At 39.9% G+C, this 25,105-nt stretch overlaps 1 protein-coding gene across 9 annotated transcripts in view; it reads right to left on the bottom strand.

Moving 5' to 3' along the window:
* Nucleotides 1-24,885, bottom strand: part of Oma1 (OMA1 zinc metallopeptidase) — an 82,796-nt gene extending 57,911 nt beyond the window's left edge. For 6 of the 9 annotated variants that reach the window (XM_031378019.1, XM_031378018.1, XM_031378012.1 and 3 more), the window contains exons 1-7: nt 24,810-24,885; nt 19,325-19,825; nt 16,843-17,071; nt 13,382-13,555; nt 13,172-13,279; nt 8,687-8,815; nt 6,290-6,364 (exon numbers count right to left, since the gene is read on the bottom strand). In XM_031378019.1, coding sequence (XP_031233879.1) covers nt 6,290-6,364; nt 8,687-8,815; nt 13,172-13,279; nt 13,382-13,555; nt 16,843-17,071; nt 19,325-19,806 — 1,197 coding nt within the window. In that variant the 5' untranslated portion in view covers nt 19,807-19,825; nt 24,810-24,885. Of the gene's footprint in view, nt 1-6,289; nt 6,365-8,686; nt 8,816-13,171; nt 13,280-13,381; nt 13,556-16,842; nt 17,072-19,324; nt 19,826-23,244; nt 23,478-24,809 lie in introns of all 9 variants that reach the window. The other 3 variants (XM_031378013.1, XM_031378014.1, XM_031378015.1) reach the window with 3 other exon arrangements.
* Between the last annotated feature and the right edge of the window lie 220 nt (nt 24,886-25,105).

Raw genomic sequence — 25,105 nt, 5'->3', positions numbered from 1 at the left:
ATTACTAAAGACCAAAGCAAAACCAAACAAGAAAGAGAGAGGGAAAGAAGGAAGAAAGGAAGAAAAGGAAAGGAAGAAGGGAAGGAGGGAGGGAGGAAGAACAAAAGTAAAAGAAAAAGAAGCCAGGTGTGGTGGCACATGCTTATAATCCCCGAACCTGGGAAACAAGTGCATTCCATGTAAATTCTAGGCCGACCAGGGCTATAGTAGTAATGCCCTGAATCAGATGGATGGATGGATGGATGGATGGATGGATGGATGGATGGATGGGTAGATGGGTGGATGGATGAATAAATGTACTTCAAAGTGATTAAACAATTCAAAAGGAGAAAAAAAAACAAATATGTATGTGTCTAAAACACTCTTCAAATTACATGAGGTAAAAGCTAACAGACAAGTCTACATCTATAGTTAAAATATTTCAAACTCTTCTCACTAAAGATCAGCATATTAACCTGAATGATACAGTAAACCAAATTAGCCTAGTATTTGTTTATAAAAAGCCATGGAATTATTGTAGAACACACAGTCACCAAGAGAGGCCAAGGGTTTCCCCAAAGCAAGTTTCTATGGTTAGGTTTCTATTAGGACAGCACCAAGACAAAGCAACTTATGGAGCAAGGGTGTGCAGCTTACACTCTCAGGTCATAGTTCATCCTCAAAGGAACTCGGGCAGGAACTCAAGGCAGGAGCGGATACAGAAACCATGGAGAAGCTCTTCTTACTAGCTTGCTCTTCATAGCTTGCTCAGTCAGGACCACCACCCCATGGGCCTTCCCACATCACTAAGAGAATGTACTACAGACTTTCCTACAGGCCAATTTCATGTAGGCATTTTTTCAACTGAGTTCTTCTTCCCAGATAACTCCAGCTTATGTCAAGTTGACATAAAAGCAGCCAGCACAAAGATTAAAATTTAACGAGCATGCTCTTTGACTTGCAAGAAAGTAAATTAGAAATAAACAATGATAAAACGCTTAGATAAACTCCAAATATCTAGACATCAATTGAATTAAAACAATCTGTACATAAGAAAACTACAAAGGATACTAGGAAACATTTTTACTAAAATGACGATGATGAAAATATGTATCAAAATGTTTCAAGTTCAGGTAAAATAATGAGGAGTGGAAAATTTAGCTTTAACCGCTTGTGTTAAAGAGCAAGAAAGTCTAATATTAATTACCTGAGCTCTCATCTTAGAAAACTGAACAATAATTAAATCCGAAATAAAAAATTTAACTTCACAAAAACATAAAACTCTTGTTCAAAATGAACCCATTAAAAAATCAAAAGTTCCCACAGAATGAGAGAAAATACTTGCAATATACACATATACATATACATACATACATACATATATATGTGTGTATATATATTTTATACATACATATTTTCAAAATAAAAGGTTAGCTTAACTTAAAAAATATATAATTTTCCACATTAACAGATTAAAAGAGAATAAGATAACCATCTCAATAAATTCAACAAATGCATGTGACAAGATACAATATTCTTTCATAATTAAAAAACATTTCCCAAACCATGAGGAAGTAGAGGCAGATTACTGAATGTGAGGGACAGCCCTACGGTGGTCTGAGTAAGGACTATCCCCATAGGCTCAGGCATTTGCACACAGTGTAAGCAGGGTTGGGTGCTACAGCCTTGCTGAGAAAGTATGTCCCTGGGGGCTCTGAGATTAAAAGCCTGGAGCCATTCCAAGCGGTTCTCTCCACTTCACGCTCTAGTTGAGCTCTTGGCTCCTGCCCCTGCCACACCTGCTGCTCGCTGGCATGCTCTGGGCTCTTTTCTCTCTGGAACCATAAGCCAAATACACCTTCCTTCTGCCTTGGTCATCATGTTTTATCACAGCAACAGAAGAATAGCTAATACGGCTAAGAGAGCTTACAAGAGCCATGAGAACTGAGAAAAATCAGACATTTCCTTCTTATAAGATAGGAAGGACAAAGTTGCCTGCTGTCAGCTTGTGCTATCTGGATATCACACTAATAATAAGAAGGAGAAACACTGATTGGGAAGGGAGGGAGGATGGCAGACAGGTAGTCAGTTACATAAGTCAATTATATTTCTATAGGCAAGAAAGTTATCTTTTAAATGACTATATCTTAACATCAAATAATAAATCAGACAAAATATATATAATCCTTATGTACAAAACCAAGTTCAAAGCATTATTAAGAATGATTAAAGAACAACTAAATAAATGACAAATACATCATGTTCATAGATGGGGAAGCTCAGTGTTAGACATTGGTCAACTATCCCATCCAATGCCTGGGCCAGTGTTATATGCACATATAATTTAGTAAGACCATTACAAAATGTAAACAACGATGCAAAGATCCAAGAACATCAAGTCCATATTGCATGACTCCACTAGAGAACAGAGCCATCCGCACTAGAACCAACTCTGTCACAAAGCTAGAGATCATGTGCTATGGATGAAGGACTAGTCACAGGGAGCAAATCTCCAAAGTGGCAATTAACTGTCATGACAAAAAAAACTCTTCAAAAGAGACAAGAGTCTAGTGTGGCTCCTCCTGCCTCCACCTCCAAGGTACTGAAATTACAGGTATTGCACCACTATGCCCCCAGATCTACCCTTTCAATAGTTGGGGCTGAGTTTATTAGCTGTCACAGAGAAAACAGAATGGATCACTTCTGCATGTGACACAAAAGAACTAATATAATGACATTTCTCAGAAATAAAACAGAAGCAGTTTACTAAGGGAAATTAAAGTTCTTAACCACAGTGCAAAACATGCTTAAAGGGAAATGTGACAGAGCAGTGCATTCAAAGTAGTAGCCATACATACTGGCTCTCTGTACCTTACTTGGTAACTCCTTAATGCATGCTGCCTGATACTTCAGTTGATCCTACTTAACACACCAAGAACACTTTTACTTTTGTAAATATGTGATATCATTTACAGAGCGAAATTCATTAATATTCACAATGAGAAGTTTAAATAATAGCAAGTTTTAATAATTAATAGCTACTGGAACAGTAATAACTCAACAAAGGGCCAAATGATATTTAATTTAATATATAAGCTATATAGTTTATACTCATTTAAAAAATGTCCTACTAATAATGATAACTTAGCTATCATGGGTGGTTACAATAATAATTAGGTAGGAAGGGTCCTTCCCAACAGAGAAATAGCACGAAGCCTGTGAAGCCAGAGCCATTTCTGGAGCTCACAGAGAGCTGTCCCACGAGACCTCGCTTGTTCTCCAGAACACATCTCAGGAGCAGACACTCAGATAGTCAGCCTGAATCACAACAGCAATAGGTCTAACCTTCTCCAAGTGAAGGAAAACAGCTATACATGGTCCTGTTCTCTTAAAACCCCTAAGGATCGAGAAACAAGGGGTGGAAGGACAGAGGCAACACTGGCCTCCCAGAAGGTACACAGAGTAGTGAGAGCCGAAGGCATTATATATTCACTATGTTTTTAGAGTTTTAATTTCCATACTTCATTTCTATAACCAAAAATTTCATACATGCAAAAATTATATCTAATAAAGATTAAGACTTTGACTAAAGATACTTTCCTTTTTCCATTGTATGGTTTCATCTTCTTTGTCAAATATCAAGTGTCCATAGGTGTGTGGGCTTATTTCTGGGTCTTCAATTCTACTCCACTGATCAACCTGCCTGTTTCTATGCCAATGCCATGTGGTTTTTATAGTACAGCTCTGTGGTATATACAGCTTGAAATCAGGGATGGTGATACCTACAGAAGTTCTTTTATTATACAGGATTGTTTTAGCTATTCTGGGGTTTTTGTTTTTCCATATGAAGTTGAGAATTGATCTTTCAAGGTCTGTAAAGAATCATGTTGTAATATTGATGGAAATTGCATTTTGTTTTTGGAAAGATGGTCATTTTCACTAATCATACCAATTCATGATCACAAGAGATCTTTTCATCTTCTGATATCTTCCTCAATTTCTTTCTTCATAGACTTGAAGTTCTTGTCTTGCAGGTCTTTCACTCACTTGTTTAGAGTTACACCAAGGTATTTTATATGATTTGACCTGTTGTGAAAGGTATTGTCTCTCTAGCTTCCTTCTCAGCCCATTTATCACTTGTACAAAGAAGGGCTACTGATTTGTTTGAGTTAATTTTATATCCAGCTATTTTGCTGAAGTTATTTATCAGGTTTAGGAGTTCTCTGGTTGACTTTTGTGAGGTTACTTAAATATACTACCATATCATGTGATTAGTGACACTTTGACTCCTTCCTTTCCAATTTGTATCCCTTTGATCTCCTTTAGTTGTCTTATTGCTCTAGCTAGAACTTCAAGTACTATGTTGAAGAGATAGGGAGTAGGCAGTCTTGTCTTATCCCTGATTTTAGTGGAGTTGCTTTAAGTTTCTCTCCATTTAATTGGATGTTGGCTATTGCTTTTATTATGTTTAGGTATGTATCTTGTATTCCCAATCTCTCCAGGACTTTTAACATGAAGGAGATTAGATTATATCAAAGGCTTTTTCAGCATCTAATAAGATAATCATGTGATTCTTTTCAATTGTTTATATGATATATTACACTGATAGATTTTCATATACTGAACAATCTCTGCATCCTTGGGATGAAGCCTACTTGATCATTGTGGGTGATCTTTTTGATGTGTTCTTAGAATCAGTTTGCAAGTATTTTATTGAGTATTTCTGCATCAATGTTCATAAGAAAAATTGGTCTGAAATTCTGTTTCTTTGTTGAGTCTTTGTGTGGTTTAGGTATCAGGGTGACTGTGGCCTCATAGACTGAGTTTGGCAATGTTGAGGGGGAGAGGGCTTGGAGAATGGATATCAGGGGGGAACATCTCTGAGATTGGCTGCAAGCCTGGGACCAGGAGGCTACGGGAAGTGAGAGTCGTACCAGCACGGAGTACAGTCTGAAGTGGCCACCTACCATAGCCAAGAAGGACTTCCAGTGGAGGAAAGGGGATAACAGTCCTCCCACAAAGCCTTCAACCTACAGTCTGTCCTGCCTACAAGACACGAGGGATAAAGATGGAGCAAAGACTGAGGGAATGGCCAACCAATGACTGTCAAACCTGAGGCCCATCCCATGTGAGAGACCAACGCCTCTGCTATGCTTGCAGACAGGAGCTTAGATTAACTGTCTCCTGAGAAGCTTCATCCAGTCTTTGTTGGAAACAGACATAAAGACCTACAGCCAAACATAAGTGGTGCTCAGGGAGTCTTGTGGAAGAGTGGGGGATAGAATCCAACAAGCTGGAGGGGTCAAGGACACTACAAGAACTCCTACAGAGTCCACTAATCTGGGCCCATGGGGACTCACAGAGACTGAGCCACCAACCAAAGAGCATGCATGGACTGAACCTGGGCCCTACACATTTGTAGCAGATGTGCAACTTGGTGTTCATGTGAATCCCCTAACAATTGGAGCAGGAGTTGTCTCTGACTCTGTTGCCTGCCACTAGATCCCCTTCCATAACTGGACTTCTGGGTTGGACCTCAGAGGGAGAGAATGTGCTTGTCCTCCTGGAACTAGAAGTCCCAGAGTGGGTAAGAGAAAGGAAGAGGGTAATGGGGAGAGGAATTTTAAGGGAGGAACTGGGAGGAAAGGAGGAATAGGATATAAGTGGATAAAAAAATTATTGAAAAAAAAGACTTTTAATATATTGTACCAATTACAGCCTCATATGGAGAAGAGAGTTGATGAATATTTTCAGTTATTCATCCATTCCTTTAAGAGATACAATCTTCAAATATTATAGATTTATGAAAATTACATAAGAAGTACTATGGCTTAGTGAGATCTAAGTAACCCCGAGGGCTTCATAGTGACTAAAGGCCTGGCCCCAACATAGTGCTACAGGAGGTGATACCCGTTAAAAGTAGAGTGAAGTAAGAGATTGCTTATGAGGATATGCCCTTGGGAGGGAACTGTACCTCCCTGACCGTAATCTCTTTTTCTCTTCCTTTGTCTGGATGGAACTGATTTGCTTCTACACAGGACCTTGCCATGTGCTACCCTCTTCTATTCTTACAACTGAGCCAGTGCAGACAATCAACATGCCTCTGAATCTCCATATCTGTGGACAAACCTCTTATTATTATAACTGAGCTGTGTGCAGCATTTTGCCAAGTATTATAAAGACGAGTCTTACAACGGGTTAAGACAGTATGTCTTAAAGTCTGGCCTGCACTTGTGCCAAACGTTAAGACAACACATGTTATTGTCAACTGTATGAGGGACATTGTATTTTCAGCTACTGATCACTTTACCTTTGCAGCCAGCTGTAGTCCAATTTTGTCAGCTTCAGCCTCCAATGTTCTACTGTATGGTCTATCAAACATATACTAAGAAGAAACAGGACAGAAAACTACATTAAGCAAATTCATTCCATGATCAAAGGAATTTAAAAATGAATGTTAAATTAATTTCACTGAAAATCTAGTATGAAATCTCTGTCCTCTAAGGTATAAAATGTAAATGTGGCCTTTGTTTCTGCCATTAGACTCATACTTTAAACATGACAATAGGGAACACGAGGCACACGCCTTCCCTGAGGCACATGCCTGGGTTGCCATTAGCTTCTTTTCTTTTCTACTCATGATTGTCATGACTAAACAGAGTATTGCCCAAGTGCACACACTGGTGCAAGCTTAACTATGGCCAAGAAATGTTAATCTCCCAATTCTAAAGGGAAATTGAGAAAATAGAGGTATATGAGAGCCAATAACACTAGCAGAAAACTTCAGTGAGAAAACTAATCACAAAGCAGAGGTTCTTCTGTGATGAATTATCTTCATTTCCTTTTCTAAATATTGATTAGTTAGGAAAATAAAATTTTCTTCTGACTTTAATTTTTTAAAAAACACAGCTATCCTAACTTTAATTTTCCTAATTACTTGTATTTATGAGTATGTTTTCCAATTAAATTCTAATTTGCAGTAAATACTAAAACTTTGTAGGAGATGGATCAATAAGCAGAACTTTTGAAAAAGGAGCTATTTATCCACCAAGTAACTTTTCAAACCCAGCAACTTACTTGTTATGGATGCAAGCAACCTAAACCGCTGTTCACAGTATGAGAACATAGAACATGACTTCCTTCCCACTCAGTTACATCTGTTTAAACTGAAGCACTGCATGGCAGAGTGTCAGCTCTCAGGGAGCAGGCTGAGCGTGTGCCACTGAATGTGCTAACCCAATAAGCATCAGCCTCAACAGAAGAACTCATAGGGGAATATGCAAAATGAAGCTAATAACGGTAACAAACTCCTTGATTTGTACATGGGCCAATAATACAAATAATCATCCCTATTAGCTGAGTTCTTACTTTGTGCCAGGTACTATTGCAAAATGCTTTTAAAAAGTGGTTCTTAATCCTGTGTGTGAGTGGATAGGGGAGGGGGTGAGGGAGTGAGGGAGAGAAGGAGTGAATAGGTGAGTGAGTGAGTGAGTGAGTGAGTGAGTGAGTGAGTGGTTGGATGGGTGAGTGGGTGGGTGACTGGGTAGGTAGGTGATTTGACTCTTGTTTGGAGTTATAAGCTCACGCTGTCTCAAATTCATGAACTCAAGCAAACCTCCTTCCTGCCTTAGCTTCTCAAGTAGTTGGGACTATAGGTATGCACCACTATGCCAGCTTGCAGAGGCATTTGTTTTAATTATTACTTTTAGGTTTATTTTATTTTATGTATATAAGTGATTCTGCCTGCATGTAAGTACACCATGGGTATGCCTGGTACACAAGAAACCAAGAGGGCATATAACCCCTTGCTTACAGATGATCATATGGGTTCTGGGAACCAAACTGAACCCAGGTCCTCTGCAAGAGGACCACAGGCTCTAAATCACTGAGCCATCGAGACACTATGGAGAGCAAGAACCATGGGCATCTACTGAGTAGAGGCTGTATATGCCAGAAAACAACCTGTAATACCAGGACAAGGCCACACAGCAATAATAATCCAGAACAAAACATCAGTAGTTTTAACAGAGCCCTAGTACAGCATTCAGTACCACGGTAACTAAGTGAATGGCAAGGAATGTGAGCTATTCCCACTCTACAGTGCAGCACTGCCAGCATCCCTCTCTGCTCACGAACCATGGTGAGCGGGGCTTGCAAAGAAAAAGAGCATCTCCTGACAACAGTCACCAAGGGCCTTGGTTTCCTACTAAAAGGATCCCTGTTTTACCTTCAGTTTAATTATTAAATAGAAAAATCATACTCAAGAGGTGGGGCTCATTTAGTATTTCAAGAGAAAAACAATTACATTGCCCCTGTTATCATCAACTCTTATGATTCTATTATTTTAAAAAGCATCCACTTATACATAAGGGGAAATGCCATCAACTCCACTGACAGCACAGTAGGTCAGTGACAGAACAAAGAAGAGGAGCAGTGACTAGGTTTTCTTTCTGTAATATCAATAACTATGAATTTAAAAAAGAAAACTAATTAGCCCAAAGTTGGAACAGTGGCTCTTTTAATCAATCCTTAAACAAGTCACTGCACAGATGTAGCATTTCTGGATTAACTGCCAGAAGGGAACAGCACCCATCAGGTAAAGCACACATGGAATTCAGTACTGTCACTAGGACAGACTTTAAATTCCGATGCGCACTGCTTTACATGGACAGGGTCGCATGCTCGCCACAGACCATCTGAAACTTACCTCCTGCAACTTTGACTGGATCCACTGGCCCAGAACTGCCAAGCTGTCTCGTGGACAAATGGCCCAAATCATTGTGAGAAAAATCATACCAAGGAAATCCAGTAAATGAACCAAGCTAGCTTTTTCTGCCTAAGAATAATCAAAATAATGACAACCACAATTAGCAAATGGAAACAGCACATATTTATACTTTCTAGACACTATTTAATCATACTAAATAATTATGTGTGCTCAACTGGACAATACAAGCCAAGATTGATTTTTTAAAAAAATAAATTATTATTGTATTTTTTTGTGGTGCATATATTTGAGCATGGGTATGTCACAGTACAAAGAGGTCAAAGGACAACTTGTGGGAGTCAGTTCTCTGCTTCCATGTGTGAGACCAGAGTCTGTCAGGCTTGGGGCCATCACTGTTATTGTTGAGCCATCTCAGCAACCAAGACCCAAATTTCTCCCCTCATGTCCAAGCCATCTCCTGGAATGTCCCTTTTCTTTGCTTACACACTATAAGCCACTTATGACTTTATGACATTTTACTACTTTTGCCAAGCTAATTTTTCATCGTCAAAGACAGTGACAATAACCTACAGTTTCTTATATGAACAGATATAACAATTCTTCTAGTCCAATAAGCCTAATTTCATAGATAATGGAAGTGGAAATTTTATGATTGTCCCAATTCACACAGCTATTAATTAGTAAAAGGACCAAATATCCAAGCCAAGGCTATTTTGGTATCTAATGTAGACACTATATTCTACAAACCAAATAAAAGTATTCATTGCACTTATATTGCTATATAAAGACTAATTCATATATATATGTATACATATATATAAGTATATATATATATACTTATAATATATAATATAAGTATAATATAATATAAGTATATATATATATACTTATAATATATATACTTATAGTATATATATATATACTTATATATATATAAGTATATATATATATACTTATATATATATAATCCACCTAACACATGAAAATTCAGAAAGGATTTCAAAATTTACTTTACATAAAAGTGTTTTGGGGTTTATGACCTAATACATAAAACCGTAATACACTGATACAAGTTTTTGATTTTGTAAGTTTGGTATTTCTCCCTGAGAGCTGGGTTCTGAGAGTTTCAGGCACAATCACAACACTAACCAGTTAAGGTCTATATAAAATTTACTCTGCACAATAATGTCTAATACAAGTAAATGCATGAGCTTATTCACCACACACTGAAATCAGACTAGGACCCCATCAATGTAATCTTTCATAGAACCAACTATCACACTATAACAGCTGTTAGCTGCAAAATAATTATTGAACTGTTTTACCACAAAAGACTGGAGTCAAAATGACAAAGTGTTTATGAAGAGAAATGCCTTGCTATGAGTTATTAAGAGTGCAACTGTTATTAGTCTTCAAAAATAGAAACTTTTTTTTTTTTTGGTGATTCTTGGTTTTGTTTTTTTTTGTTTGCTTGTTTGTTTGAGACAGGATTTCTCTGCACAGCCCTGGCTATCCTGGAACTTGATTTCCAGGCAGGACTCTAACTTACATAGATATACCTGCCTCTGCCTCCTTGGGTGCTGGGATTAAAGCCATGGACTACCACACTTGGCCTAGAAATATTTTAAAACTCTGTATTTATAGAAACAGGAAACAGCATAAGAGCTGATTTAATCAAAATTAGAATTTCCAAAAGAGAAAACTCTGTGTTGATCAAAGAGCCTTTGTCATTGCAATGGTTTTTTTTCTTAGATATTTTCTTTATTTACATTTTGAATGATATCCCCTTTCTTGGTTTCCACTCTGGAAAAATAAAAAAACCTGTTCTCTCCCCCCTCCCTCTGCTCACCAATCTACCCTCTCCTGTTTCCTAGCCCTGGCATTCCCCTACACTAGGGCATAGAACCCTCACAGGACAAAAGGCTCTCCTCCTATTGATGACCGACTTGGCCATCCTCTGCTACATATACAGCTGGAGCCATTAGTCCCACCACGTGTACTCTTTGGTTGGTGGTTTAGTCTCTGGGAGCTCTGAGGGTACTAGGTAGTTCATATTGCTGTTCATCCTAAGGGGCTGCAAACCCTTCAGCTCCCCTTGGGTCCTTTCCCTAGCTCCTTCATTGGGGACCCTGTACTCAGTCTAATAGATGACTGTGAGCCTCTCTACTTCTATATTAGTCGGGGACTGGCAGAGCCTCTCAGGAGACAGCTATATCAGGCTCCTGTCAGCCAGCACTTGCTGGCATCCATAACAGTGTCTGGATTTGATGATTGAATATGGGAAGGATTCCCAGGTGGAGCAGTCTCTGGATTGTCCTTCCTTTAGTCTCTGCTCCATAGTTTGTCTCTGCAACTCCTTCCATGGGTATTTTGTTCCCCCTTCTAAGAAGGATCAAAGTATCCACACATTGGTCTTCCTTCTTCTTGAGTTTCTTGTGGTTTGTGGATTGTATCTTGGGGATTCAATGTTAACTGCTTTCCACTAAAGCTGCTCCCTGCCCCCCTTGTCTCATCAGCACCACCTGCTGCTGGTGGTGGTGACCTTCCACTGACAGCAGGCACAGGCTGGATGCCAGAGATCAAGCCGGTGGAATGGTAACACCTTTTAAAGCTGCAACAGCCAAAGCTAAGCTCTTGGCCCCAAAGAGAATGAGCTTTTCTAGACCTCTCAGTCAATTTGATAAAAGAATATGCTTTAAGGTCATTTAACACTGCATACTTAACCTGCTGTCCTACTATGTAAGTTTAACCTGCCTTTAAAAAAGTATGCTTATAACCAACCTTACTATGCCTTGAATTTCTCATGCATTCAGCTTTTACAATCTGAACTAATGTGTAGCTTTAATCTTAAATTATGTTACTTTCCATGCCAGACACAGAATAATGTGTGTGTGGGTGGGTGGGTGTGTGTGTGTGTGTGTGTGTGTGTGTGTGTGTGTGTTGTGGTGATTGCTTGCTGAAAACAGCCGACAGGTTGAAAGCGGCTTTAAACAAAAAATGCCCTATAAATGTTGAAAGTAACATGTAGCTATAGGATGGTAGCACCTTTTTGCAGTACTGGGTGCTTGCTACTATGGGTCATTAGCATCACCTCTTCTTGTAAAACTATTGAAGATTTCTGTGTAAAGATTACCATGGTTTTTGTGTTGTTCTATAAATACAAACCAATGTCCTTTGTTATGGACAGGCATAAACAGAGACACAAGCACAGATTCAAACACACACACAGGTAACAGGAAATTATATATATAGCACCCATGCATGCACATAAGTATGCATGCACACATGCACACATGCACACATGCATGTGTGTACTGAACTCCAAGTGCACAAGGAGAGAAGTAGAGAACTCAATCTTGGGCCCACACTTGTCAAACCAAGAGAAAGTCTCTGTGTCACTCATTAATACATCACTGACGTGTTATAACACCATTATTGGAGAGAAGTTAGAACACAGTATAATGATACTATTTCTATGGCTTAGATTTATTCTTGTATCTATTTAGGAAACATTTCTTTTTTCCTGTAGATCAAAAGAAATCAGGGATGCTTCAAAAAAGAACAACATTGGCCCACCTCATTTTATTATTCCTCTAAGGAATAGGTAGAATTTTAAAAGACTTTGAAGAAGATTAATAATAAACACTATAGTTTCCATTTGGAGTTAATAATATTTGCACTTATTATTTAGCATGTAGTAATCCTTTCACAAATATTTACCTGCATGTTATGATTTGAAAACTATATACTTATCTCTAGTTATATGCACAAAAGAGTCATTCATACTTTTAATGAATAGCAATCAAAAATGAGTACAAAAATGCATCCATTTTTACATCCTTATTAAAGACCTATGTGACCACCATTAGTCTTTTCAAATATTAGTTTCCTAATATTAAAAACCAGGGGTGATAAATACATACTTATAAATTAAACCTCCGAATAAGAAGAAACATACTACATGAAGTTCTGTGAACTAATCTGGCCATGTCATTGCTGTTCCACATTAATTCCATATTGCATATCATTTAGGCATTTTTCAACAATATTCCAAGCCATCATTTGAAAATAATAAGAATAAAACTAATATACCATTTAAATAGTAGTATCACTTTTCAACAATTAATTTTCTGACTAGTTTACAAGTATGTTAATAATTAAGAAAATTTAAAACTTAAAGTGAAATAATTAGAGGCTGAGACTAATTATTTTTTAGCAAAAGAGACAGGCGATAAAAACAGTATTTAAGAGAAACATTAATTATTCAGGATCATATACTAAAGACTGCAAAAAGTCTCAAAACAAGCTAATCACATTTTTTCAGGTACAGAATAAGGCAATTACATTCCATCATTAAAAGAAGAAGAAAAAATTGAAAGGAGAAAAAAAGATTGTGTTCCTTAAAGGATTCCACTTGCTAATATCAAAGCAACATTCAACAGCTGCACATCATTGGGTACTCACAGCATGCCCCAGGACCGCATGTGCGATCTCATGGCCCAGGAGGAAGGAAAGCTGGTGCATGTCAGTTACACTATTCAGAAGCCCAGTGAAAACGAACACTTGTCCATTCTGCACATGAAGAGAATAATATAAGCGATCAGCCCACAGTAAAACTTCAGGTCGCTCAAGCTAGCAACAACAACAAAAAATGTCCTTAAAGAGTTTCCTTACTGGCAGCACAAAGGCATTGACATCTGGGGAATTGACCACGTGGATCACCCAGTTGATCTCAGAGATCCCTGGGACGTCTTGGTTGCACTGTGTCAGGTGACAAACCACTTCTTTAACAGTCAGGTATCGGGGGTCTCTCTTCGGCAGCAGATCATTTTTAAATTTTTCCATCCACTAGAAGATTTTTTTTTAAAAGTATTATTTAAGAGGTTTTTCACTACAAAATTCTTATGCTGCTTCATGGAGGGGTATCTGATGAGTACTGGGTATTTTAATCTTGAATTGTGCAAAAATTTACATATATTAAACACTCAAATTTCTGAAATTTGAATTATTCATGGAAAAAGCATTATAGTTTCTCACAGAGGAATAAATTATACATTTATTTTACATAAACATGATTCAATCCAAGTTTTATTCTTTTCTATTAATCTATATGCACGGAAAATGCTGAACTATTTCTACTTTCCTAAGAACTTCAGAAAATAAAGCTGCCTAGATCTCACATTAAAAATTTCATATGTAAAAAAAGGAAATTGTAGCTCAGCTGGTAGAGTACTCACTCTCATAGCATGGACAAGAACACAGTTCGATCCTCAGCACTACATACACCCAGTGTGCTTATACATCCTTGGGACCCAAACACTGGAGACTGGTAATGAGGACAAGGACAAGTTCAAGGTCATCCCTGCTACACAGTAAATTCAAGACCAGCCTGGGATACAAGGAACCCAGTGCCAGGAAAAATCCCTGCTACACAGTAAATTCAAGACCAGCCTGGGATACAAGGAACCCAGTGCCAGGAAAGAGAGAAAGAAAGGAAGGAAGGAAGGAAGGAAGGAAGGAAGGAAGGAAGGAAAGAAGGAAGGAAGGAAGGAAGGAAGGAAGAGAGGGAGGGTAGGAGGGAGGAAGGAAGGAAGGAAGGAAGGAAGGAAGGAAGAAAGAAAGAAAGAAAGAAAGAAAGAAAGAAAGAAAGAAAGAAAGAAAGAAAGAAAAGGAAGGGAGGGAAGGAGGAAGGGAGGGAGGGAGGAAAGGAGGGAGGGAAGGAAGGAGGGAAAGAGGGATGAAAAGAGGGAGAGAAGGAAGGAGGAAGGGAGGGAGGGAGGGAGGGAAGGAGGGAGGGAGGGAGAGAGAAAAAGAAAGGAGGGAGGGAGGGAGATAAAGAACCAAAAAAAGAAGGAAGGAAAGAAGAAAGTAAAAGGGAAGGAGGGAGGGAGGGAAGGAGGGAGGAAGGAAGGAACAAAGGAATGAAGGGCGGGCCAAAGAAAATTAATTACTTTCATAATTTACTAAATGGAAGAACACCCTATTTATAATACAGACTTAAGCTTTTACAAAAAGGGACAATATCTCACTAACCGTAAAGTGTTTGATCCAAACAGATTGAAAGAAAATCACTAAGATCTCAGAGCTAAGGTGCAAATCACATCCTCACATGATGCCGATTCAAATGCCTGGACATCTCTTACATGGAAACAGTTTTTCTGAAGCTTTTTATGAGAGATTCTCTCACATATAATGAGAAAATTAAGGATAGTCTACAAACACTTAATTTTCGTAAAATATATAGTTTAATATTCAAATCAAGTTGACAACCTTTTTAAGATACATTAAAATATGACTTCATAGAATATGAACTTAAAGACTACATCAATTATCATTTTTAAAGAATAATTTTTAACAGTTCTAAACAAAAGTCCTCTATTAACTCTTCTATAATAATCAAGGGACTCTTATCTGTATCTTAGTTTGCTGTCTACTGCTGTGATAGATACCACAACCCAAAGCCACTTGGGGAGAAAAGGGATTATTCCAGCTTACAACTCTAGGTCCACAGTCCATCATCAAGGGAACTCAAGGCAAGTGCTTGGAAGCAGAGACTGAAATGGAAACCATGAAAGAATGCTCTGGTGTTCCCCATGGCTTGCTTAGTTTGCTTTCTTATATACTCTAGGACCACATACCCAAGGGTGGCACCACTTACAATGAGCAGGGACCTTGCACTTCAATCATTAATCAATCCAATGCCCTACCCTGCCTATGTACAGACCAATCTTATGCAGGCATTTTCTCAGTTGAGGCTCCCTCCTCTCAGATGATTCTAGCTTGTGTCAAGTTGACAATACACTAGTTTGCACCCTATGTAATTAGAGTACTTTATAACAGCTCTATAAGAATATTTAAATTCACAGACCAGTAAATTAAGCAGCAAAAATGTCTCTTCACATGAACACAATTATACATACAGACAGATCCATATGTATATATACAGCATGTTCATATATGCAAATCCATTCATATATGTACATATTTTAAAATTTAAACTATCTGAATAGTACAAGATACTTTAAATTTTTTACAAGGTTTCTTCCAATCTTTCCAAAGTGTTTTTCTCAAACCTATCTTCCTATTAAGACTAAATTCTAGGACATAGTTTAAATTTGTTTGTATTCTTCAAGAGACTTTTATTATCTTAGCTAAGATCAACTTTTATAGCAAAAAAGTCATCGCTATTAATGATAACTTTGTTTTGATAAGTTCATGTGTTCATTTGTATCCAAGCATATGAAGACTCAAAGCCATTACCTATTCAACAATGGCACCCAGCACTTCCCTGTATGTGGCAATCGCTAGAATACAATGAAGGTCCCATTCTTGAGGACACATGAGAACACATTGTGTACTGTCTCTCCATGAGCTGAGATTTCTGAATCCCACCATAATCACCAGAAAACAAGTGATTATAGGGGCACAGCAGCGAGCTCATCACTCAGGAAGCTGAGACATAAGGTCACATGTTGAGGGCCAACCCCAGGCTACAACTCTGTTTTAAGAAGCAAAAAAAAAAAAAAAAAATGGCAGAAAATACAATAAAATTTCAGTTAAAATTGATGCTTGGGAAACAACTATCTTATGCCTGACTTTCGAGGTATAAGAATTCTCACAGCATGTTTACTTATTTGATACATAAAACTAAGCACTAGTTTGCAAGGTGTTAGGTCCTAGAATAAACAGACCAACAAGGCTGTTGGTCCCACAGAGCTTAGCCTAAAAAGGAAGAGGAACACAGACCTTGGAAAGTTACATAATGTAAAGAAAACAAAGGGGAAAAAAGCAAGGACCTAACCCCAGTCCTGCCAAGCATGGAACAGGACCACAAAAGCCCAGTTCTCAACTCTTCCAGGCTGAGTCCAGCCTGGCTCCAGCCTGAGCATCCAGGAAGGCTTTGCTGAGTAGGGACACTATGAAGCACAAACTTGAGCAGAGCAGGAGCAGGCTGGCTGGGAGGGCAACCACGTACATGTTGCAAACGCCTTTCCCAAGTGTGAGACCTTCGAGAAAAGGACTAATGTTGTGTCAAAGACTAAAATTAAAAGCAGTGCATCTTCTGTATTTAAAAAAGCTTCCCGCTTTGCCTGCTGGCTTGTGCGATGTAGTTACGGACAATTCTTACTACTTACTACTTCATATTCCAGGTCTGACAGAAGTCTGAAGTGTTCTTTGCCCACCAACAGTAGTTTGCTCCTTCCAGTGACAGGGCTCACTTCCAGGTGTGTGAAATAAAACAAGACAAACAGCAATCCAAATGCACTCAGACCAAGGAGCAGCCTCCACTTGTTCTTCCGCACGCTGTCTTTAAATAGCTCCTTCTTGTTAGGCGGAAGGGCTTGCCACCATTTCCTTATGCCCCTGTGAGGAACCAGAAATGGCCCGTCTGGTAAGTGCATGCTCACACCTCACCAAAATTCAGGCGCATGTGCTAGGATTTTGTGTTGCCAATCCCTTCCACCTTTATGTTTCCGTATACACAGCTTTTTAACTTATAAAATACTTAGCTAGAGGATGGAATGTCATCAACTCTATAATATTATAATTAAAAATCCTAAGGCTCACTTGAATTTCCCACTTCAGCTAGTGTGAGGGCAAACCCTAGAATGAGGAGCAGTGTTGCTACAACTCCCACTAATAACACTTACTATTTACCATATGCTAAGTGCTGTTCTAATCATCATGCATGTGTCACCTCGTCTGCTCTTTCTAACACCTTGTTATAGAGAACAACCAGGCCAAGGGAGACAGCAAGAGGAAAACCCAGTGGTAGAGGAAAGTCCTTCCCGAGGCTGACCACTAACAAGGATGAAGTCCTGAGACAAGTATCTTGGAGGATAAACTGTACCTTTCCCACTGCTCCTCAGACTCCAGCGCCATCTGCCAGTGCTCCAGCAAGGAACAGGAGACACACCTGAGCACTGACCGACATAAGCAGCACTGCTCAGAAGCAGCAGCTCCACTATCATCCAGGCAAGGGGCGAGGGGAGGATCAGAAGTACCAGGGGAATGAGTCGGGTGCTGTTACAGATGCCCTCTGGGGAGGGTCTTGCTAGCTGGCAGTAATGGACAGTAGTTCTCTCAACTGCCAGGTATGCAAACATCTTGACAAACAATGTTTTGAACAGCAGGACAAAACATTTCCTTGTGCATATATTTTTTTAAGACTTAACAAAATTTATCACACACACACATATATTCGAAATCTCCCTTGACAAGAACTCATTCTACAAACCAATTTTGTGAAGTCACTATAATTTTACTAAGTCCCTGCTATCATTTGGAAGTATCCACCAAAAGTCTATGTATTCAATATCAAAGGCTTGGCCCCTGGCCTGTGGCACTACTGGGAGTGGTATGACCCACGGGAACCAGGAACCAGTAAAAGAATGAGGAGGTCACTGGAGAGATGTCGTTGAAGAGGCTATAGCCCAAGCCCCTGCCTGTTTCTGTCACTGCCTTCCTGACCATCATGAAATGGACAAGTCTCCTCTGCCAAGCATTCCCACATCATGCACCAAGTGGGCCCAGCCTATGTAACCATGGACGAAGACCTCAGAAAGCACGAACCAAAATAAGTCCTTGCTCCCTTATTATCTCAGTTATTTCATCAGTGTTTGGAGGCTGACTAACACAGAGATGTGCGTAAAATGCCTCAAGAAAGCAACTGAACTGAAGGGCCATAAAACAATGAAGTATACTCATTTCCTATTACAACACTTATAACATTACAACTTACTTATAATATATATAACATATTATAAGAGAAAATTTATAATAGTAAAATCAACACCCAAATAAACAATTTTATAGGACTCACAAAGTGATCATCCCTACAAATGAGGATGAGTCTGTTACTTAGGACCCAATGTAGATACCTATTTTCTGTCAACATCAAACAACAGAATTAAGTACATTACAGAGAAATTCTTGGAGTTTGAATAAAAGTAGACTGGGGTTGTTAGTATGATAGGAAGCAGATGGCAAGGAGGGTCAGCATATTTAGCCAATATAACAAAACTTTAGGAAGAGACAGATTTGCTTTCAACCTTCATGAAATAAGGAAAAAAGGTTGAGAAAAAGCCACTTCGATACAAAATGCACAGTTAGAAAGGACTACCAAGAGAAATGTAACAAAAATCCTCTGGAAACAGAATGATGGGATGAGTTTTATTAATGTGGCTAAGGCTGAGCCCCTAAGTATTTGAATGAAGTCCTTCATTTCATGCTGACTGCCTAAAATTCCACAAAATCAAAAGACAATGTTCTTAAGTGTTGTTGCTACACAAATCTTTGTCAATATTCCCCACTAGCCCTATAGTTAGAAATGTGAAATCTTTTAGAAATATCTCAACCAACAAAAACTTAAGGATCATATTTCTGTACAACAAATTTGCAACAAATTATTAAAATCATACACAAGACTGGTAGAATTTACCTTTAGAAACTCAAATTTTGAGCTGAATATGGCATAGGGAAAGGTTTCCTTAAAAGTACAGTTTTATAAATACTAAAGTTTAATTATTAAAAATTATTATAAGTTGATACAAATGTGAATATAAAACTTCAAGAACTTTAACACAAACATTGTTTTTCCTCCCAAAGTATATTTACCTGCCCACGATGATAGCGAGGAGCTTTTGCACTGGTTTTAGAATGAGCAGCAAGAGAGGGACTGGGGCGGCCTGAACTCGTGCAGATGTGTGGAAACTCTGGGTCTCTTTCACAGCAGGACAAGAACATGAGGCTGCAAGTGCAGGAACACCAGCCACTTTCCTCGCTCCTTGTCTTGGAAAAGAATCACTCTGCACAGTACTTCTGTAGGTAAGCACCCCCATTTTCTTGCTTTGGGCACTTGAGCGGCATCTTGATTTTTTGTTATTGAGAGTCCTACAGAAATGAAAGTTTCCAGGCAGTAAGGTCACTGAATGACAGTGACTGACTGTGGTAAGTCCCCAATATGCATTTACTGCTCGGGGCCTTGGTGCCAGTGGACAGCTTGCTGGTGGGGTCCACTGTCTCCTGTTGGCCAGGGAGTTCACTCCAGAGAGAAACTGACTTCTCCTGGCAGACTGCAGTCCATAAAGGAGTCTCATCTTACTTTTGCTTGGTTATCTAGAAGACACACACAAATAAGATATAAACAGCTGTGGAAAGCATGGATTTACAAACTGGGAATGTAATGCTTAAGAAATGTGTGCTGAAGATCTCAGGGTAAACGCCTGTGCTGCTGCACACCACCCACAGTGGCACCTTCAACAGGACGAGCCACAGGAACACACACACGGCCTCGGCTCACCACACGCTGCTTATTGTCAACACTTGAACTTGTTCACTTCAGTTAAAGAATAGACATTTTATTTTAGTTGCAGGGACTCTAGTTGATCAGTAAATCACTTGGCGGAATAAGAAATAGCTTCGATAAAACAACAAATGTGTATCAGTTGATGGTAAGAAGAGTATAATGGGATAGAAAAGCCTAACTTAAAAAAAAAAAAGTTTTCTTTAAGATTTTTTAATTTACTCAGTCCAATAAACTTTTTTGATTAGGCTTTTGATTAGAATCGGGATGTAGAAGGAGAGACTTTAATGTTACCAAAAATTGACTTTTTAAAGGGAACGCAATAAAACGAGGATTTCCACAAACTTAGGGGTAGGCAATGAAGGACTGAACGATGGGAAACAAGACTCGACCTACAACTGGCCCAGAGAACCACCTGGTGAGTTTCCAAACCACACACAAGAGAATGACTATGCCTATAACCGCCCTAAACTGAAGGTGTGAAGCTGGGCACTCCTGTGGACCAGGAAGCTAGAGCTTGTGGGCGAAAGAAGGGAACACAAAACCAAAAGAGAGAGTTCAAGGTCTGTGTGGGCCCCTCCCTATTCAGCTGAGTACTAGCTGGTCATACAGGTAAGAAATCCCCCTGAAGCTTGGAAAGAACCATAACTTCTGGGCACAATACACAGGCCAGGGTGCAGTATCTTCTCCCATTGGTCAAAGTGGGAAAAGTTCTCATTTGTAAGTCACAGAAATTGGGTGGAACTCGAAGAGTCTAGCAAGGCTGTAAGAGGTTAGCTCTAGCCCCAATATAACAAAGGCTAAAACGAACACCCAGAGAGTAGCCTCTTAGCTTCCAGACGAGAGCCAGCTTGGCAAGACAATGCTCTAAAAGATCAAGCTGCTTCTAATAGCCACATCCTGGATTTTCTTCAAAAAAAAAAAAAAACCTCAAGAATCAAAAAATAAACATTTAGCAACATATAATTCACAATTTAAAATTACCAAGCAGAAAATGAGATTCACTGGGAGAAGAAATATCAATCAAAAGAAGCTGACTCCTAACTAATACAAATAGCAGTATTAGTAGGCAAGGATATTCGAGTCATTATTATAATTATATTCCATGTGTTAAAGCAGTGAGCTAGCTAGTTACACAAGGCTAAAGTCATTCTTATGCCATTGGGTAGGAGAAAGACAAAAAAAAAAAAAATGAATTGTTTCACATAGGAAAGTATATTTAAGCTCTTTTACTAGAAATCAAACTATAAAAACAACATGAATACATTTTCTTTCCTTCAGATCTGATGATTTACTGTTGTAAGCTTTGACACTTGTCCAGTCATGATTTCAACTTAGGGAATGGGCCAGGAGGTCATGTTAGTCCCTAATGGCCATTGGTCTAAGAGGCAGCAGTAGACACTTATCACAGAGAAAACTTCACATTAAGCCGTATCCAGCATATGAATACAAAGACATGTGTATGTGGGGCCTCTAGTTGGTGCTGCAGCAAAGGGCATGCAAGCTAGAGTTGTGAGGAAAAGCTCTGCACATGTTTGCACAGAAAGGACAATGAAATATACCTATGAAATGTAAGAGACCATAGGGAAGAAGGGAGGAAGAGCAAGGGAGTAAGCGGAGGGGGGGAGGGGAGGGATGCTGAGACAGACTGACTTCATGCCTGAAGGCCTTCATGTTTCCGAGACCCTACTGTGCTTTCCACTTCTGACTGGGCTTCGTATGCTCTCTCAAGTAATTCCTTCTCTTCACCCAGTTGCCATGTCTTTTTTTAAAAAGATTTATTTATTATTATAATTAAGTACACCGTAGCTGTCTTCAGACACAACAGAAGAGGGTGTCAGATCCCATTACAGATGGTTGTGATCCACCATGTGGTTGTGGGATTTGAACTCGGGACCTTCAGTAGAGCAGTCAGTGCTCTTACCCACTGAGCCATCTCGCCAGCCCCCATTTTCCATGTCTTACAAATAAATGATCTCAAAGACATTTTCATGGTAGGAGGGAGCTGTAGAAGTTCATGTGCAAGTTAATATTTCCATGTCATGAAACAATCTAAGGGATCCCCCTACACGAACTTCCCAATCTTCTACAGGCTGCATTCCAAACTATACTAAATTAGCCCTAAGATTTTAACATCCAAAAGACCGAAGGCCACTTTAAATCAGTCCTGCCAATCTACCACCTTACTACCTCAGCCCAGCTCACCCTGGATCCGGGACTGAGCTGTAGATTTTACTACATTCTAACTACCTCACTTTAGTTCACTACCAACCCCTCCTCCAAGGAACCCAAAGCAATCTTTTAGAAAGGTAAATCAAACCAGGTGGGCCATGGTGGCACATAACATTAATCCCAGCACTCAGGAGGCAGAGGCTGGCAGAGATCTGGTCTACAGAGCAAGTTCCAGAACAACCAAGGCTACAGTGATCTGTAATCACTGATTAATCCTTCAAACATTTTCTTTAAAAATCAATTAACTAATTAATAATTAAGATATGAAGCTCTGATCCACAACAAAGGTGATATGCTAACCTAAAAACAGCAGAAAGTGCTACCTGTGAGAAGCCTGAAGCTGATAAGAGCAAGCCCGTATGCTAGCACTTGAGTCACAGAACTGTGCAAGACAATTTAAAAACAAAACTTCCGTATAACAGGATAACAGGAGAGGCAAAGTCCAATGTCAAGAGCAACACTACATAAAACTTCCCACAGAAACGTTCCCTGTGCTGTCCACTGTGGCAGCCCTAGCATGTGACGAGGGGCAGCCGTGGAGCAAAATTTATACTCTGCTTCATTTTTATTAAAATTAGGAGGACAGCACGGGGCAGTGCAGGTTGGTGTGATAGATGCATGCAAGCTTCAGCAAAACCAGGCAGATGTAAACAGTTACCCAAAGGAGGCCCAACAGTATAACTAAATCTGCCCTTTATTCTGCCAAATGTTGCAAACCTTTCTACAAAAGCTACAAATTCAGACTGAATGTAAAGATTTACCAATTTTAAAATGTTGCCAACCAAACTAACAAAACTTGATGATCTTAACCAAACATTCACATAGCTCACTGGTTCAGGGTTGTTTTCTTCACTGATTCATTAATTGATTATAGGAGTGAATTGCTACAAGTCAGACACCACTCTGTGTAGCAGATACAAAGCAGAGAAAAGACAAAAGATGCCAGCGCAATCTGTAAAGCTAGGAAAAACAAAACACACTAATAGATACAGATAGAAACCTTAGAAAAGGCCTTTGTGTAATTTAGGGGGCAGAATGGTGCTGATGATGGATCCAGTATTTCCTCTTTCTGGGCAGTTTGAAGGTTTACAGGGTGTATTACTTTGTGAATCCTAAGCCAAGCAAGCTCTTCTGTAATTTCCACTGGTTTTCTGTGAGCCTTTCAATAAACTTCCTAATGTTGCTTCCAGCTTCCCAGTTCCAAAGGCACCTTCTCCAAGCCTTCTTCATCCACTGTAAAATTACAGAACATCTAGTTTATAGATATCCCCCTCCGAAAAGAAACTCTCCTCCAAGTGTCATGCGCCCTATTCACACTGCTCGGATCTGCTCATGAGAAAACTGCTCATTTCCGAGCAGGTGCAGTAGTCTACCAATAGAAGGTAAAAACAAAAGCCCCAAACACTAGGTACATAATTAAAATCATCATCATTTCTAACGCTGACAATCAAGAGCCATCCAGAATAGGAACAGTAGTTGTTAATCTGTAATCACTGATTAATCCTTCAAATGTTTTTTTAAATGGGGAAAGAAATCTGTTTAGACATTTTCAAAGAGCCAGTCACTACACTACACAGCAACTAAGAAAGGACCAGGGCTGACGTGTGCTCTTCAAAGAACTGTGGCAGGCCAACAGACATAGCTGGCAGACTTGTAGGATTAGAAAATTAATGATGTGAGAAAATTAAACAATTTGGATTGCTAGCCTCTAAGAACATTCTAAACCCTTAATTCTTCAAGTGCCATCTCAGAATGAGCAAGTAGTGTGCGCTCACTGGCACTCACAGCTGATGGCTAGAAGACAGTTTTAACAACTCTTACTGAAAAGTACTATTTCTTCTCTAGTTTCTATGGAAACAGCTGTCAGATTGGCAAAAATAGGACATGCACTTTAAAATAATCATTCAAGCTAAGTACACAAGATGGACAGCTTCTTTAAAAAAAAAAAAAAAAAGTAAGTTATCAGGGTTGGCTCCTAAGCTTCCAAATGTCACACAGCACCCCTGCATCTTGGCTCGGGATGATGGCTATGAAGTTAAATCCTTTTAGGAGGGCTCCAAGACCTTGAGAGTCGCTAGGAGGCGATGAACTCCTAAATTGCAAAGGTGGGATTTTGATCTCCTGGGGCTAACATTTCTGGCGGATGTTTGTCCCAGCACAGTTGCTCCTGGTCACACCGCAAGTGGTATGTAAATAATAATTTTTTAAAAAGTGATCCTTGAATACAAGTTTTTGAGGAAACCAGTAAGCTTCCTAGAACTGCTCCGACTGTGCTAATGCTGCGAGCTGGGGCAGGCAGGAGAGCATCTGTCTCTCTGCACAAAGACGAGCGGCGAGGCGGAGGGGAGACCCGCACAGGCCCGGCCCGCGACGCCTGGAGGAAGCGAGGCTCGGGAGGAACCCACCACCCGAGGAGGCGGGAGGCAAACTTCCAGAAAGCTCCACCCACCGGGCCGTTCGCGCTCTGCCGGCACGGCCCATGCCCACCGCGGTCCCCGCATCCCCGGGCCCCGCTCCCCATCTCCGCCCTCCCCGCCCCGCTCTGGAAGAACGCCGAGCCGTCACCGTGAGCGCGCACTCTAGCCGCAGCCCGGGTGGGATCCAACAGCCGGCTCCGCGCAGGCGCACACCTTTCCCAAGCCCCGCCCCCTCACTTCCTGCCCTTGGGACCTCCCGGGCGCCTTTTGCCCCGCCCTTGTGAAAGCCAGCCAGTTTCCCCAATCCCAGAGTGGTCCCTGGCCTGCTGCGGCTGTGCGGACTGTGGCGCCGTCGCGCCCCCGTGTGGTTGGAGGAGGATAGCCCAAGTTTAAGCTACCTGCCAGGAACTACACACTTCCTTGGTACTTGGATGGCTGTGTTGG

This window comes from Mastomys coucha, unplaced genomic scaffold (assembly GCF_008632895.1).
Source record: "Mastomys coucha isolate ucsf_1 unplaced genomic scaffold, UCSF_Mcou_1 pScaffold18, whole genome shotgun sequence".
NCBI classification, from domain to species: Eukaryota; Metazoa; Chordata; class Mammalia; order Rodentia; family Muridae; genus Mastomys; species Mastomys coucha.
The sequence above is the reverse complement of the archived record's forward strand: the minus strand, read 5'-3'. Positions and strand labels throughout refer to the sequence as shown.